Source organism: Ceratotherium simum, chromosome 24, assembly GCF_057802395.1.
Source record: "Ceratotherium simum simum isolate JZ-2026a chromosome 24, ASM5780239v1, whole genome shotgun sequence".
In the NCBI taxonomy this organism is placed as follows: domain Eukaryota; kingdom Metazoa; phylum Chordata; class Mammalia; order Perissodactyla; family Rhinocerotidae; genus Ceratotherium; species Ceratotherium simum.
Window position 1 is genome coordinate 11,882,452 of NC_141923.1, and position 16,999 is coordinate 11,899,450.

The following is a 16,999-nucleotide window of genomic DNA, read 5'->3' on the forward strand; positions in this document are numbered from 1 at the left end:
GCACATCTCAATTTAGAGTAACCACATTTTAAGTGCTCAGTAGCTATATGTGGCTAGTGGCTACTATATTGTATTGCATAGGACTAGACCATCTAAACACTTTGTTTGTGTGTGTGTGTGTGTGTGTGTGTGTATGTGAGGAAGATCAGCCCTGAGCTAACATCTGCCAATCCTCCCCTTTTTTGCTGAGGAAGACTGGCCCTGGGCTAACATCCGTGCCCATCTTCCTCCACTTTATATGGGACGCCGCCACAGCATGGCCTGACAAGCAGTGTGTCGGTGTGCGTCCGGGATCCGAACCTGCGGACCCCGTGCCGCCAAAGCAGAGCGCGCACTTAACCACTGTGCCCCCGGGCCGGCCCCCATCTAGACACTTTGTGCCTTGGGTTTCTGGAAAGGTGGTCAGGAAACTTGGGGTGAGGTCCTGTAGAAGAGTCATGTAGAGGGAAGAGCAAAGAAACCCCAGGAAAGGAGAATGGAGGTAATAATAATAACTTAGAACATTTACTTAGCATTTAAAATGTGTCGTGCAGTGTTAAGTGCATTATGTATTATTCCCATCTTACTGATGAGGAAAGTATCCTCACACAGGGTAGTCAGCGTCCTTGAAACTGCACGGCTGTAAGTAGCAGTGCCTGGGTTCTAGAGTAGGTCTGTGTGCTGTTAATCGTTCTGCTGCACTGCTTGGGTGTGTGCAGAGGCCTCAAGTAGGTTTCTGGAAGGCAGAGGCAAGGTCGTCTGAGCCGCTGTGGCTAGTGCCTGACCTTTGGATTCATACCACAGCTCCTTTCAGGCTACCACCGTGGAATGCCGTAAATCTGCAGGTCCTAGATTCAGAAAGACTTTTGGGGCTGTGGACAGACTGTTGCCCATGCAGACAATGGGTATATCCGTCATCCCCAAAAGATGCTTTGGGCCCCTTTGTAATCCCTCCTTCACTGGGCCCCCCTCCTCGTTCATTCCCAGGCAACCTTTGATAGGCTTTCTATCACTATAGATTAGTTTGCATTTTCCAGAATTTTATATAATGGAATCATACAGTATGTACTTTGAGGAGGGGGATGTCTGCTCTTTTACTCAGCATACTTTGAAATTCAACCATGTTATTGCAGTTACCAATAGTTCGTTCCTTTTTATTGATGAGTAGTATTCCAATGTATGGATATAGCACAATTTGTTTATCCATCTGTTAATGGATATTTCTGTTCTTTCTAGTTTTTGGCTGTTACAAATAAAACTATTATAAGTATTGGTGTATCAGTCATTCTATGGATGTGTGCTTTAATTTCTTTTTGGTAAATAAATACCTCGGTGTGCAGTGGTTAAGGCTTAAGGTAAATGTAACTTTTCAGGAGTTTTGCGAAGTGATGATACCATTTTACATACCCATCAGGTTAGGAGAGTTCGACTGGGTCCATGTCTTTGCCAGTGCTTGATATGGTCAGTTTTTAACTTTATTTTAGTCTTAAAATTTAGAGTTAAAATTCCTTGTAGCTTTAATTGGCATTTCCCTAGTGACTAGTTGAGCATCTTTTCAAGTGCCTGTTTCTCATCCATATTATCTTTGGTGGTGTCTGTTCAGTTCTTTAGCCATTTTTTAATTGAGTGGTTGTTTTCCTATTAATGGAGTTCATTGTATATTCTAGATACACTCCTTTTTCAGCTATCTGAGTTGCATTTTTTTTTCTCCCAGTCTGTGGCTTGTCTTTTCATTCACTTGACAGTCTTTCAGAGCAGGAGTTTTTTATGTTGATGAAGTTCAGATTATCACTTTTTCTTTTTTCAGATGTGCTTATCTAAGAACCCTTTGCCTAACGCAAGATCACAAAGATTTTCTCCTATGATTTTTTTCTAGAAGTGTTACTAGTTTTAGGTTTTATATTTCAGTCTGTGATACTTATTGGGTTAACCCTTGTTTATGATGAGAAGTATGGATCTAAGTTCTTATGTTTTTTTTCCCATAGGGATATCTAATTACTCCAACACCATTTGTTGAAAAACTATCCTTTCTCCACTGAATTGCCTTTGCATCTTCTTTGAAAATCAGTGACCATATAGGTGTGGGTCTGTTTGTCTATTTCTGGAGTCTTTTCTTTTCCGTTGATCTACTTGTTTATCTTTACACTAATACCTAACTGTCTTGGATATGGTAGCTTTAGCATAAGTCTTAAAATCAGGTAGTGTAAGTCCTCCAGCTTTGTTCTTTTTAAAAGTTATTTTGGCTATTCTAGGCCCTTTGCATTTCCATATGAATAATAAAGTCAGCTTGTCAATTTCTACAAAAAAGCCATCTGGTATTTGGATTGGGATTGAGTTGATTATAGAACAAACTGAGGACAATTGACATCTGGACAATGTAGAATTTTCCATTCCATGAATGTGGTTTATCTCTGATTCTTTTTAGGTCTTGAATTTTTGTTAGCAATGCTTTGTAGTTTTCAGAGTATGCCCATCTATTGTTAGATTTATCCTTAAGTATTTCACGTTTTGATGCTATTGTAAATGGTCACGTGAAATTTTCTACTTCTGATTGTTGCCAATAAATAAGAATATGATGGATTTGTATATTGATCTTGTTATCTCGCAACTTGTTACCATCAAATAGTTTCTTGAAGATTATGTGGAATTTTCCATAAAGATGATTATGTCGTCCCGTCTGGATGCCTTTTATTTTTGTCTTATTGCACTGGCTAAAACTTCCAGTACAATTTTGAATTGAATTGGTGTCATGGGCATCATTGCTTTGTTCCTGATCTTTGGGAGAAAACATGCAGTCTTTCACCATTAAGTATGATGTTAGCTGTAGATTTTTTGTAGATGCCCTTTATCAGGTTGAGAAAATTCTCTTCTGTTTCTGATTTGCTGAAAGTTTTTATCAGAAGTGGTTGTTGGATTTTTTCCAACACTTTCTGCATATGTTGAGATATGTTATTTTTCATTTTTAGTCTGTTGATGAAAGTAATTTACACTGATTGATTTTCAAATACTAAACTTACATTCCTGGGATAAATTGAACTTGGTCACAATGTATTATTCCATTTATATATTGTTAGATTTTGATCTGGTAAAATTTTGTTGATGATTTTTGAATTTCTGTTCATGGGATATTGGTTTGTAGCTTTCTTTTCTTGTAATGTCTTTGACTGGTTTGGAATCAGAGTAATGCAGGCCTCAGAATGATATTCGAAGCATTCTCTTCAATTTTCTGAAAGATTTTTATAGAATTAGTATTTTTTTCTTCCTTAAATATTTGGTAAAATTCGTCTGTGCCTGCGCTTTTCTTTGTAGGATGGTTTTTAACTACATAATCAATTGCTTTAATATATTAGAAATATTTGTGTTATTTTTTCTTGAGTGATAGTTTTCTACTTACACTTCAATTAGTTTTTGTTTTGTGTATTTTGAAGCTCTGTTCTTAGGTGCATAAATGTGTAGAACTGTTATATCCTCTGAATGAATTCACTCCTTTTCATTATGAAATGGCTCTCTTTATCCCTAAAGTATTCTTTGTTTTAAAATCTCCTTTGTCTGCTATTAATGTAGATTTTCCAGCTTTATTTTGATTAATGTTAGCATGATGTGTCTTTTTCCATACTTGTACTTTTGACCTATTTTCTTGTAGGGAGCATATAATTGGGTCTTGCCATGTAATCTGACAATCTCTGTCTTTAAATTGTGGTGTTGAGGTCATTTACATTTAATGTGATTGTTGGTCCTGGTTGGGTTTTAATCAGTTATTTTGCTATTTGTTTTCCTATTTCTCCCAGCTATTCTTTGTTCTTTCCTCTTCTACCTTCTTTTGGGTTGAATATTTTTTTGTGATACCATTTTATCTCTTTTATTGTCTTATTAGCTATAACTATTATGTCCTTTTAGTGGTTGCTTTTGGGTTCATAGTATGTATCTTTAATATATCGTAGTCTACCTTCAAATGATAATATACTGCTTTACATATACAGTAGTCCCCCCTTATCTGTACTTTCGCTTTCCATGGTTTCAGTTACCCACAGTCAACCTTGGTTCAAAAATATTAAGTGGAAAATTCCAGAAATAAACAGTTTGCAAGTTTTAAATTGTGTGCCATTCTAAGTAGTGTGATGAAATCTCATGCCATCCCACTCTGTTCTGCCTGAGATGTGAATCATCCCTTTGTGTTCATATCTAGCGTATATGCTACCTGCCCGTTAATGGCTTAGTAGCCTTTTTGGTTAACAGATCTGCTGTCATGGTATCACAGTGCTTGTATCAAGTAACCCTAATTTTACTTAATAATAGCCCTAAAGTGCCTTTAATCTCTGACTGTGCCTAATTTCTAAATTAAACTTTATCATAGGTATTGTATGTATAGGAAAAAACATAGTATGTATAGGGTTCGGTAGTATCCACAGTTTCAGGCATCCACTGGTGGTCTTGGAACAAATCCCCCACGGATAAGGGAGGACTGCTGTAGTACAAGAACCTTACAAGAGTGTATTTCCATTTTTCCTCTTGGTTTGTGCTTTTTGTTTTATACTTTATATTTGGTAGAAATCCCAAAACACATTTTTATTATTTTTGCTTTAAATGATCAATTGTTTTTTAAAAAAGTTTAAATAAGAAAAAGACTTTTTTTTATATTTACCCATATTACCATTTCTGGTACTCTTCATGCCTTTGTGTAGATCCAGATTTTCATCCAATATCATATTTTCTTCTAGAAAGACTTCCTTTAATATTTCTTGTAGTCCAGGTCTGCTGATGATAAATTATTTCAGCTTTTATATGCCTAAAAAAGTATTTTGCATTTGTTTTGAAAGAGATTTTTGCTGAGTGTAGAGTTCTAGATTGTCAGATTTCTTTTTCGTGTCTTCAAATAAAGATGTTACACTGTCTTCTAGCTTTCGTTGTTTCTGATGAAAAGTGCTGTTTTTCTTAGCTGAAGTTTTATGGGTCTGTTTTCACTCTTTTTCTCTTACAGTACTTTGTTTCCTTGTGGGTTATTTTTTACTGAGAGCTAGCTGCTCATTTTCCTTCGAAAATTATTTGTGAGAATTCTTTGAGGCCTATGATAAAGGTTCTTCCTCCAGAGATCATTTATTTGCTTTTGTTTGGGGAATTATAACTTGAGAACTACTTTAAATTCTCAGCTTGAGGTGTTTTGTTTTGTTTGTTTTGACCACTTAGATGACGTGAATTTGGGCTCCATATACATTCAAAGGCCAGTTTGAAAATATTCACACATAGACAAAAGTGTGCTATTTTAAAATTTTCCCAAAAACTAAGAAAATTTTTTTTTACTCCCTCCTTCCCCACCAAAGAAAGGTCTTGGGAAAGTATTATATAGATTTTCTTTCCCCACCCACCAATGTGTTGTTGCTCCTTCACAACGACAACAAAATACACAACAAACTTGCCCATCTCTTAGGATTTCATTGGTTGGACATTTGTCTGTAGTTCATTATTGGTGACCTCAGGCCTCAATGCCAGTCTGCCAGACTTCTCCTCTGGCTCCTAATTATAGGTGTCCTCTGGTTGCAGTGCTGTAGGGGAACCTGTGCAGGGTGGACAAGCTTTGGGTTGGTCAGAGTGATACCTGACTATTTCAGGGTTCTTATTCTGTGTAAAAAGTGTGTGCATCTGTTGATTCACACTGTTTTGTTTGTTTGTTTTGTTTTACTTCTAAGGAAGTGGGAAAACTCTTGCCTTTGCCATTCCCATGATTCATTCAGTGCTGCAGTGGCAGGTGAAGAAACAGCCTACCCCAGCTCTAAGTAACACAGGACCGCCATCTGGCGAGACCAGAACCGAGGCTGGAGCCGAGACTAGATCACCAAACGGTGGTGGAACTGAGTCTGGAGCTTTGCCTGATGAGATTGGAATTGAGAGTGAAGCGCTGCCCAGTGAGGCTGGAGCGAAGGCTAGAGCCAACACTGGAGCTACCATCCCAGACCAGGTGCTGCCCCTCTGTGATGATGATGCTGGGGAAGGACCTTCTTCCCTGATCAGAGAGAAGCCTGTCCCCGAATGGGATGAAGACAAAGAGGACAAAGTTGGTGAAGAGCAGACTGGAAAGTTAAAACAAGAGTTGGGTGGCAAAATTGCCACGTGTAATGCACATCCAAAGCATCCTCTGCTTGGACTGGTTCTGACTCCCACTCGAGAGCTAGCCGTCCAGGTCAAACAACATATTGATGCTGTGGCCAAGTTTACTGGTGAGGGTTAGGTTCCATTTAATAAATGTTTCCTGACAGGATCCTGGATGCTGGGGTGGCAAAAGTGAAGGAGCTGTGGCTCCTGCCCTCTGGGGGAAACCTTTGTCATCTGCCAGAGAATTAAGCCATACAGAAAATTATTTGAGTGACACTTTCTCAATTCTCCCAATGACACATAGCTAATGCCATTCTAGATGGATAGGAGATAAGTTAACTTATTGGTTACAATGGATGCTTAGGGTAGGGGCTAGCAAACTACCTGTTTTTGTAAATAGGTGGCCACACCTTTTTGTTGACATATTGTCTGTGGCTGCTTTTTCACTACCAAGGCAGAGTGGAGTAGAGTTAGTAGTTGTAACAGAGACCATTTACCCCACAAGGCCAAGAATGTTTGCTATCCACCCTTTAAGAAAAAGTTTGCTGACCTCTGCCTTAGGGCATTAGAACTTAAGTCTCTCAGGGAATTCCTTTTGGTAAGGGCTGCACAGTGGGAATTTTAATTTTATAATAAAAGCACCAGTTACTTACCAGGCTCTTAGTATATGCAAGAAACATTGCTAAGCACTTTGCCTGCAAGATCCTGTATGTTCCTTCCATACTGGATACCTTGAGAAGTCCTCCACGATAGAGGAGAACAGAACACAGCATTAGAGGAGATTCAGATTAATTCTAATTGAGGGCAGTGAGCAGGGTTTCCTAGGGGTGGTGTTTTCACAGCTGCAGATAACATTATTCCCAGCATTGTGGTGCACCACTGCTCAGTTTTTCCAGAGCTTTGGATGTAAGCATGCCTGAGGTCAGATCCAGCCCTTCTGTTGTGGTTGAAGGGGACGGAGTAGAAAGAAATGAAGTTGGGGGAGTAGGCAAGGCCCAGATCATAGAAGACTTGGTGAGCCCTCTAGGAGTGGCGCCAACAGTCGGGCCAGGCCAGCTCTTTTAGCTCCCCCCTGGAGAGGGGAGCTATGCTGGTAACTGACTGCATCTGCTAATTTGGGGGTGCCTGTGTCAGCAGTGAAAGAAAATAAGCAGCCAGACTGATTAACAGTATCCTGTATGTTTTGTGTACCATAGGAATTAAAACTGCTATTTTGGTTGGTGGAATGTCCACACAGAAACAGCAGAGGATGCTGAACCGCCAGCCTGAGATTGTGATCGCCACTCCTGGCCGGCTGTGGGAACTAGTTAAAGAAAAGCACCCTCATTTGAGCAACCTTCGGCAGCTCAGGTGAGAAAGGGGAGCTCTCCCCTCACCCTCACCCTCTCTTCTGAAGTGGGCCTGAGGTGACATGGGAGTGTGTGCACTGCCTTCTCCCTGACACAAAGTGCCATGGTGTGGTACCAGCCAGACCTTGGCCTTTAGAAAACCCAGCATGGGGTCTGGACTGGTGACGTAGTGGTTAAGTTCACACACTCCACTTCAGCAGCCCCGGGTTCGCTAGTTTGGATCCCGGGTGCGGACCTACACACCGCTCATCAAGCCATGCTGTGGTGGCATCCCACATACAAAATTGAGAAAGACTGGCACAGATGTTGGTTCAGGGACAATCTTCCTCAAGCAAAAAGAGGAAGATTGGCAACAGATGTTAGCTCAGGGCCACTCTTTCTCACCAAAAAGAAAACCATGCATGAGGGAGATTAGTTGAGGTCCTGGTGTGTATTTGTGCATCGAGGGTGGGGGTGGGGGTAAAGTGTGCTGTAGATGACTCCTCTTACCTGCTACTAACCAGGATATGTGGGTCTCTCTGGATCTGCAGGTGCCTGGTGGTCGATGAGGCTGACCGGATGGTTGAGAAAGGCCACTTTGCTGAGCTCTCACAACTGCTGGAGATGCTCAGTGACTCTCAATACAACCCAAAGAGACAGACGCTTGTTTTTTCTGCCACACTGACCCTGGTACATCAAGCTCCTGCTCGAGTCCTTCACAAAAAGCACACTAAGAAAATTGACAAAACTGCCAAACTTGACCTCCTCATGCAGAAAATTGGCATGAGGGGCAAGCCCAAGGTCATTGACCTCACAAGAAGTGAGGCCACGGTGGAGACACTGACAGAAACCAAGATTCATTGTGAGACAGATGAGAAAGACTTATATCTGTACTACTTCCTGATGCAGTATCCAGGCCGCACCTTAGTGTTTGCCAACAGTATCTCTTGCATCAAACGCCTCTCTGGGCTTCTCAAAGTCCTGGATGTCATGCCACTGACCCTGCATGCCTGCATGCACCAGAAGCAGAGGCTCAGAAACCTGGAGCAGTTTGCCCGCCTGGAAGAGTAAGTCACGCCTGGCCCCAAAGCCCAACACCTAGCCATTGGGTCAAGGTTCCCAGGGTAGTGGAGAGATTGGTAGGAAGCTACCTTGTGTCACGGGGGCCTTATCAGTAGAAGGTAGCCTTTTTTTGCACAGCACGAGGCAGACTCACCATCATCTTAGTACATTTGGTTGCTGGTAAAGCCCAACAGAAACTTCCTTAATAGTGAGTAACGGTGACAATAATACCTACCGTTAGTGAACACTTCACAATAGATTAAGTACCATGCCAGCATTTTAGTTACATTATCACATTCCTTCACTTCTAACATCTTGAGAAGAAGCAGAATAGATTCTTGGTTAAGAGCACAGACTAGGACCAGACTGCCTGAGATCAAATCCTGGCTGTGCTACTTCTAGCTGGTCAAATTACTTCTCTGTGTTTCAGTTCTTCATAGTTGGTGTAATAGGAGAAGCTACCTCAGAGGGTTGTTCCAAGGATTAAGTGAATTTATGTTTAGAACAGTCTCTGGCACTTAGTATGTACTTGCTAAATGTTAGCTTTAATGCTTACCACTTATCTTTATTATCATTATTCACATTTTATAGATTAAAAAGGGAGGTTTAGAAAAGCTGATCAGCTTGCCCAAGATTTCTCAGCCTGGAAGTGGCAGAGCTGGGCCTCAGACAAGCAGATCCTGGAGCCCATGCTGTGTCCTGCCATGCTGTCATTGTCCGTCTGCTTTTGGGCCGGACTGATGCTCAAGCAGCAGGGTGCAGATTGTCAAGATGAGGGCCTGGGAAGTTGAGGCCAGCTCTAAATTGCCTTTTGCCCATAGTGTTTTATCAGGTTGCAGGGTGAGTAATTTCTGTAATAAATGGTTTACCTTTGAATGTTAGTAGGTAGGTAGTGGTGTACTGAATCGGGTTGGCCAACTATGGCCCACGGGCCAAATCCAGCTCATTGCCTGTTTTTATAAGTAAAGTTTTATTGGAATACAGCCAGGCCCATCTATGTATCGCCTGTGGCTGCTTTTGCATCGTAACAGCAGAATTAAGTAGTTTCAACAGAGACTATCACCTGCAAAGCCAAAAATAATTTATTATCTGGCGCTTTACAGAAAAAATTTGCTGACCTTGACTCAGAGCAGTGGTTTCATGTTTTATGAACTTGAGTTTACATCATATTCCCAATCCTAAGCCCTACCTCAGAGAAACAGAGAGTGAGGACCCTGGAGGGCCCAGAATCTTAAGTTTTTAAGACATACCTCAAGTGCTTTTGACTTTCCTCAAACTACACATACATTAAGAAACATCACCCAACACATACTACCAAGTGCTTACTATGAGTTGGGCTGTTTTAGGGGTTGGTAATAGAATAGTGAATAATGCAAAGTCCTTGCTCTCATGGAGCTTACCTTCCAGTGGAGGGAGATAATAAATTGAAAAGTTTGTCATGTGGTGATAAGTGCTGAGAAGTAAAGTTGTGTAGAGTTGTGCAGACTGTGGGCATGTGGTCAGGAAGGCTTCTCTGATAAGGTGAGATTTGAGCAGAGAGCAGAGGGAAGTAAGGAAATGTGAATAGCTGAGGAAGACCTTTTAAGGCCTAGGATGTAGCAAGTGCAAAGGCTTGGAGGCGAGAGCACGTTTGGCATGTTTGAGGAAGAGCAGAGAGAGCAAGAATGTCTGTGTGACTGGAGGGAAGTGAGTGGGAGGGTGATAGATGAGGTCACTGATCTAGAATGTGTGTGGCCTCATTTAATTCACTTGAGGTGGTCTTTTATTATTGCCGAGTGTGGCTTATTGACTGTGGTCATTGAGACCCAGGTTTGGATCCTGGCTTCACAGCTGAATAGCCATGTATGTACCTTGGGAAGTGAATCTCTCTGAGTCTCAGTTTCCTCATCTGTAAATGGGAGATAATAGTAGTATGTTGTAGAGTATTTGTAAGGATTGTAGTGTTTGCAGTACTAAGCAGGTAGTAAGAATTCATTAATGATAGCTATTAGTTATTATTAATGAGCTTTCTCTCTCCACCACAGTTGTGTTCTCCTGGCAACAGATGTGGCAGCTCGGGGCCTGGATATTCCTAAAGTCCAGCATGTCATCCATTACCAGGTAGGGGCATCAGGGAATTTGTAGGCATCTCCCAGCATTGAATGGGGAATTTTTAAAGCAAAGCTTGGAATTTTTAAAGCAAATTGTTGGTCCCAAGTCCTGGTGCCACAGAAAATACCACTGGCATCTAGTGACCGAGCAGCTGCTGCCACTTTTGGAACATTGTGGTGAGATTTATTCGCAAAACCTCTTGGTATTGTCTGATGTCAGATAGCCCCTCTCTCTTTGACTTGGGCAAACTTGGGCAAACTGACTACTTGATATTGGCAGGTTAGAGTCATGGTTTCTTCCATGAAATGGGCATAATAAGTTTAGCATGTAAAGTGGTTACCTTGGTGAAGAGAAGTAGAAGAATGTGGTACTGAAGACCTGCCTGGGCTTAAATCCCAGCTCGATAACCTTGAGCAAGTTATTTAGTCTGTTTGTACCTCAGTTTTCTCATTTGTTAAATGGCAGTTATTACAATCTCTACTTCTCTTATTAAAGTAAGATAAGTTATTATGTGTGAATAGCTTGGAAAGCCACATGGCACACTGTAAGCACTCACTAAATATTAGCTGCTGTTGATACTGACATTAATAATAGTGCAGGCCACTAGTAAATAGCTTAGAGTGGTGGTTAGGAATGTAGGCTCGAGCCACATTTCCAGAGTTTGAATGCTTGTCAGCTGCTTCATAGTTTGTTAGCTTTGGGTGTGTTACTTAGCATCTGCAGTTTCAGTGTCGTTGTTTGTAAACTGGGAGTAATAATGCTACCTGCCACATAGGCTTCTCAGAAGAATTGAATGAGCTAATGCTGAGGAAGCACCTAGCTCAGTGTGGGTACTCAATAAATGGTAGGTATTCTGGCATTATTTCTCCTTTTTAATCCTGTGCTTTTAAAAATCTTTTGGGGTGCCAGTTCAGTTTAGCAAATCTTTATTCTTCCTCTTTTTGAGGATGAGGCTGGGTCAGTTTTTATGGGAGATATCCAGATGGACAAAATATAGTCCTAGCCCCTAAGAAGTATCAAATCCGCTAGAGGAGATGAGACGACCACAGCCATAATTTAAGACAGAAGATATCAGGAAGTTACAAAATATAATGGGAGAGAGAGGTAACTTCTCGTTTGGGAGGTTGGAAAGTGCTTTCTGAAGATGCTTGGCATTTAAGGATGGAGAGGACTTGCGCATGTAGGGTAGGCAAGGAATGAGTAAAGAACATGTGGAAGTGGGCAGTTGGCTGAGAGTGAGAAGAGGGGGTATGTTGGGAGAGGAATGTGAAGAAAGGCAAATAGATCTCATTTCTAGCACCATTATGAGCAGATCGTTGTGCTCAGAGCACTGCATTGGAAGACATGAGTGTTATCTGGGCTCAGTGGAGAAGACTCCTTGATTAGTGGTGTGTGCCAGGGGAGTAGGGGAGGCAGGGATTGTCAGCCCCCATGCTACCCTCTCTGTGGATAATATTTCCAATATATATTGGAGTAGAGGCAGTGTGGTCGAGGGATTAGCATGGTCTTTGAGCTGTACTGGCTTCAGTTCAAATCCCGGCTCCACCACTTAATTGGATAACTTAGGGAGCACTGCTTAATGTGTGGTTTTCAGTTTCCTGGTGTATAATATGGCTAATCATAAAAGCATCTATTTCATGTTATTATTGTGAGGAATACGTGGGATAATACGTGCAGAGTGCTTAGAATTGCCTGATACCTTGTAATCACTCAGTAAATGTTGGTTATGACTACCATCATCAGTCATCCGTGCAGAGTTAATGGAGAACCAGTGGAGTTTCTTTAGTTAGAGTGGGTATTATGGTCAGAGCTGTGACTCAGGGAGATGACACTGACAGCCTGGGCTGGGTCAGATGGAGTGGGGAGGACTAGAGGCCAAATAAGAAGTGACTGCCCATGTCCAGTTGAGTGGTCATGAGGGCCTCAACCGGTGCAGGGGGCATGGGAGGGCACAGCCTGCACAGTGAACAGGCAAAACCTGGGGACACTTTGAATGTGGGACTAAGGGAGAAGGGCTGGATCTGTCCACAATGATGGAGAGGTTTCTAGGTGCCTGGCTAGGACGGAGGAAGGTTCAGTATTGGATTGCTTGCCCTGAGGGGAAGAGCAGTGTTTGGTGATGGCCATGTGTTGACCTCCCAGTTCCTCCTCTGGCAGGTTCCTCGCACCTCGGAGATTTATGTCCACCGAAGTGGTCGAACTGCTCGTGCTACCAGCGAAGGCCTCAGCCTGATGTTGATTGGGCCTGAGGACGTGATCAACTTTAAGAAAATTTATAAAACCCTCAAGAAAGATGAGGACATCCCACTGTTCCCTGTGCAGACAAAGTACATGGACGCAGTCAAGGTAAAAAGATAAGTTAAAAGCCCAGTGCTGATGAGGGAGGGATCGTGCTCCTCCCTCACCTTGCTGTGAGACTCTGGTGGTATAACTCTTGGAAACTAAGTAATGGTTCTGCCAACAGCTAAACAGGGCAATTTGTAAAAAAAGGAATGGCATTTTACCAGACAGAAGGGAGAAAGGATGAGTGGCCAAAAGTGTGAGGAATTTTCTTCCTGCACCCTTTCTTCACTGTCTGCCGCTGAAGCGTCCACCACCACTCCCCTCCATTGGACAAGGGCAGTAAGCACAGCTGCCTGGACATCCCATTGGATGCTTGTAGGGAAGTGAGCTCAATATGACTTGCTGAGGCAGATACTAAAGGTTTGTCGCATCTCTAGCAGATGCTGGTAACTCCTACCTTTGGGGTTTTATTTTAACTCAATAGGCATTCACTGAGCAGTGCTGCTTACTATGGGCAACAGAGTGTCAGGTACCAGAGCAGGACGGGTTCTTCTCCATAGAGATCCACTGGCTCGTGAGGCAGGCCGAGCCATGCTAAAGTGAGGACTTTATGGAGCACTGTAGGACTGGTGGGCCTGTGATTATATAGGTAGGAGGTGAGGGTTCCTCTGTGCCTCCTGCAGGCAGAGATGTGGAGAGGTGAAAAGGAGGTGGAATTCCAGGAGTTGAGGGAGCAAAAGCGTGGAACAAGGACTGTTGGTTCTTCTGGCTTGAGAGAAAGTTAGCCATGTGGGGAAATATGGTGGGAGATGAGGATGGAAAGGTGGAGATTACAGAGAATCATAGTAAGGATTAGGAGCCACCCTGGCTTCCCGTGACTCCTTTCCCCCACATCACAAGATCTGACATGGAAGAGAGGGAAGGCAGTTCTCTGAGTTTGTTGTCCCTGGGATTGAGAACTGGGCCCTAATTCAGCACTGTTGGGGTGTTTCAGGGTCCCGGCTCAGCTGTGGAAGCCAGCTGTGGTATCTGGGGAGAAGCATTCCCTTTGGACACCTATAGATTGTCAGTCCAACTGAGGTGGGCTTCCAAGGGGTGAGGCTGTTCAGGTTTGTTGTTTGGAAAGCCGGCTCTTGTGATTGCAGTTGTACACACTCAGGTGTAATGATTGCCCTCTGTGCTTTTATCAGGAACCAGGAGAGATGCGTTTTGATGGGAGCTGAGCTGCCTCTCACTGAACACTGATCTCAAAAGCTTTTCTAAAATACAGCTTAAATTAGACCTTGCTTCCCAGAGGCCTGAACCTTCTGTCAGATGAACACTTCCTGTTCCTTTCCCCCAGGAGCGGATCCATTTAGCTCGACAGATTGAGAAAGCCGAGTATCGGAACTTCCAGGCTTGTCTACACAACTCTTGGATTGAGCAGGCAGCAGCTGCCCTTGAGATTGAGCTGGAAGAAGAGATGTATAAGGGTGAGTGGGCTGGATGGGACTTGAGCAAGGGTACATTCAGCTTCTTTCTTTTCTTTGTTTTTCCCTGCAACTTTTGTTTTGTTGGAACCTCCCCACTACCATGAGTCCCGACAAAATCAGCAAGATGCCTTTTTCTTCTTTGTGACAGGCCCTGGTCCCAGATCAGCCTAAAGCCCTTGGCCTTTGTTCCCTCTCTCCTGTTTGGACCCCTCAGCTGCCTCCCTCATGTGGAGAGGCAGTGGAGTACCGTGATGTCGGGGGCCTGCTCTGCAGCCAGACTGCCCGTGTGTGAGTGCTGGCCCATTCCCTTACCTGGCTTTGTGACCAGGTCAAGTTCCTTAACCTCTCTGTGGTACCCAGGCTGTCCTCACTTATAAAGCACAGGTCATAAAGAACCTATCTCATGGAATTGTTAACGCGAAGATGGCTTGAATTGAGTGTCAAGAGCTTACAACAGTGCCTGGCAAATAGAAAGTATGTGATACATTTCAGGTTACTATTTGTTTTCATTATCGTTATGTTAACCTGCCTTCCAAGCTGACAAAGCAGTTTGGTCATCATCTCATCTGATCTTCTCCGCTGTCTCATGACAAGCAGGGCAGGAATCATTATCCTTTTACATATGGGAACTGGAGGCTCATAGAGGAGAAGTGATTTGTGTGGTTAAACACCACCACCACCAGGCATTTCCTGAGCCCCTGCTCTGACCTGGGCCAGAGGCTAAGGATTCAGGGATGAATCTGTGTGGTCCCTGCTCCAGGAAAGCTCCTGAGTCTCAGAAGTGGTAGAACCATATCTAGAACTGACAACCCCAGAGTCAGGTCCAGTGCTCTTTCTACCCCACAAGAGGGCAGCGCAGCTGAGGTGTTGGTCTCTAGTGCCAAAGCCAACAAATTCAGAGGCAGACTTACTGGTGTCTGCCTAGCATGGAAGCTAGGAACCAAACCAGTGGAACTGATGACTGTGAGGTGATCCTCCTGGTAGCTCGAGCTTGGGGCTTGGGGCTTGGGCTGTGCATGCACAAGGCCCTAGCTTCCCTTCCTGAGGACAGGCTGGCATGGAGCCCTTTGGCTGTGCCCACCTCCACAGGTGGAGAGCTGGGCTGCGTAGACTGTGTTCACTGTCTCCTGAGGGGTTTGTAGCTATCGAGTCAGCAAACCCCAGGCAACAAGTGGGTGGGTCGTAAAAAGAAAACTGATCTTCAGGTCAGGAGGCTTGGGTTCTGATCTCAGTTTGACAGCTAGCTCTGTGACCTTCAGGAAGTGACCTGAGTTTCCTCAACTGTAAAATGAAGATAATTCCTGTCTTAGAGGGTTTTTGTGAGGAGTAAAGGACAGAGTATCCCTGAGTATCCCTCCTAAATTGTGTTATAAGTTAGGCAACACTGGCTTCCGCAGAGAACGTTTGAGCCCTGCCTCCCCAAAAGACTTCCAGAATATTTTTCATCACAAGTATTATCCACCAAGGGAAACAAAATGCTTCTACAAATCTCAGTCAATATGATCTATTTTGTATTGTGTTTCAAGGAGGAAAAGCTGACCAGCAAGAAGAACGTCGGAGACAAAAGCAGATGAAGGTCCTGAAGAAGGAGCTGCGCCATTTACTCTCCCAGCCGTTGTTTCAAGATGGCCTGAAAACCAAATATCCAACTCAGTCTGGCAGGCTGCCCGTGCTCGTGTCTGCTCCGAGAAATGCTGAGTCTGCTTTGAGCTGCCTCTCCAAACAGAAGAGGAAGAAGCAGCAGCCAAAAGAGCAGCAGCAGAGACAGCTGCAGCCAAGTACAAGTGCAAGTTAACTGCCCCCAGGTCAGGGTCTTGGTGACCGCACGTCGTGTCTGTGTTCTCTCGTTATATGGAAAACCTTCCCACCTTTCACTTCACTCCACTCTCAACTCCAGTTATAAAAATTTCCCTCTCTTCCGTGCCACCCCCATAGCGGGAGAGACCTCATGCAGATTTGTGTTGTTTTGGAGTAAGAATTCTGTGCAGCAGCTTACATATTTCTCTGTTTCAGTGTTTACAGGCTTCTTGTATGTTCAACTTGATTTCCAGAATTAAAAACAATAGTCAGAACCAGCATGTCATTCTGAGTTTTTAACCAGAATATGGGGGACACTGTCATAGTCCTCTGGCTGCAGGATACACGTGGAGTGTCTCACCCCGCTGGACAGTGTGGATGGAGCATGAGGCCTGAGAGTTGTGCAGATGACTATAAAATCGTCTCTGCCTGGATCCTCAGCCTGTGTTCTGCTTTTCCCCACAGCGGAATCCTAACAGCTCCTCATCTCTCTATCACTTGCTCACAGCTATTGTCTTGCTGAGCCACCCTGGGAGGTGGGCAGGGAAGGGTTGCCATCCTTGGGTTCCAAAAGAACACAAGCTTCCTTAACACCACAGAACCGCTTGTGGGGAAGCCAGTATGCCAAGTCTGGCGTGGGGGGGAATTAGAATCTGGCCCTAGCCAATTTCTCCAGCCTCGTTTCTCCTCTCCCCTCCTCTGTGTGATAGAACTGGTTGCTGCTCACAGTCCCAGTCCCATGTGCCCTCTTGTCCTGAGCCTTTGCTCAAGCTTTCCCCTTGGCCTGATTGCCTTTCCAATCCTAGAGCACTGCTGCATGTTCTCTAGGTCCCTGAACCCCCAGGAGAGTGAAGTGTTCCTCCTCTGGGCTCCTGTAGTGCCCATGCTTACCCTCTTCAC

At 43.7% G+C, this 16,999-nt stretch overlaps 1 protein-coding gene across 1 annotated transcript in view; it reads left to right on the forward strand.

Annotated features, from left to right (window-relative positions):
• Window positions 1-16,374, forward strand: part of DDX24 (DEAD-box helicase 24) — a 19,361-nt gene extending 2,987 nt beyond the window's left edge. The window contains exons 3-9 of the mRNA XM_014790514.2: window positions 5,664-6,191; window positions 7,263-7,416; window positions 7,946-8,461; window positions 10,481-10,556; window positions 12,705-12,893; window positions 14,173-14,302; window positions 15,829-16,374. Of these exons, the coding sequence (XP_014646000.2) occupies window positions 5,664-6,191; window positions 7,263-7,416; window positions 7,946-8,461; window positions 10,481-10,556; window positions 12,705-12,893; window positions 14,173-14,302; window positions 15,829-16,097 (1,862 nt within the window). The 3' untranslated portion in view covers window positions 16,098-16,374. The remainder of the gene's footprint in view (window positions 1-5,663; window positions 6,192-7,262; window positions 7,417-7,945; window positions 8,462-10,480; window positions 10,557-12,704; window positions 12,894-14,172; window positions 14,303-15,828) is intronic.
• The last annotated feature ends 625 nt before the right edge of the window (window positions 16,375-16,999 follow it).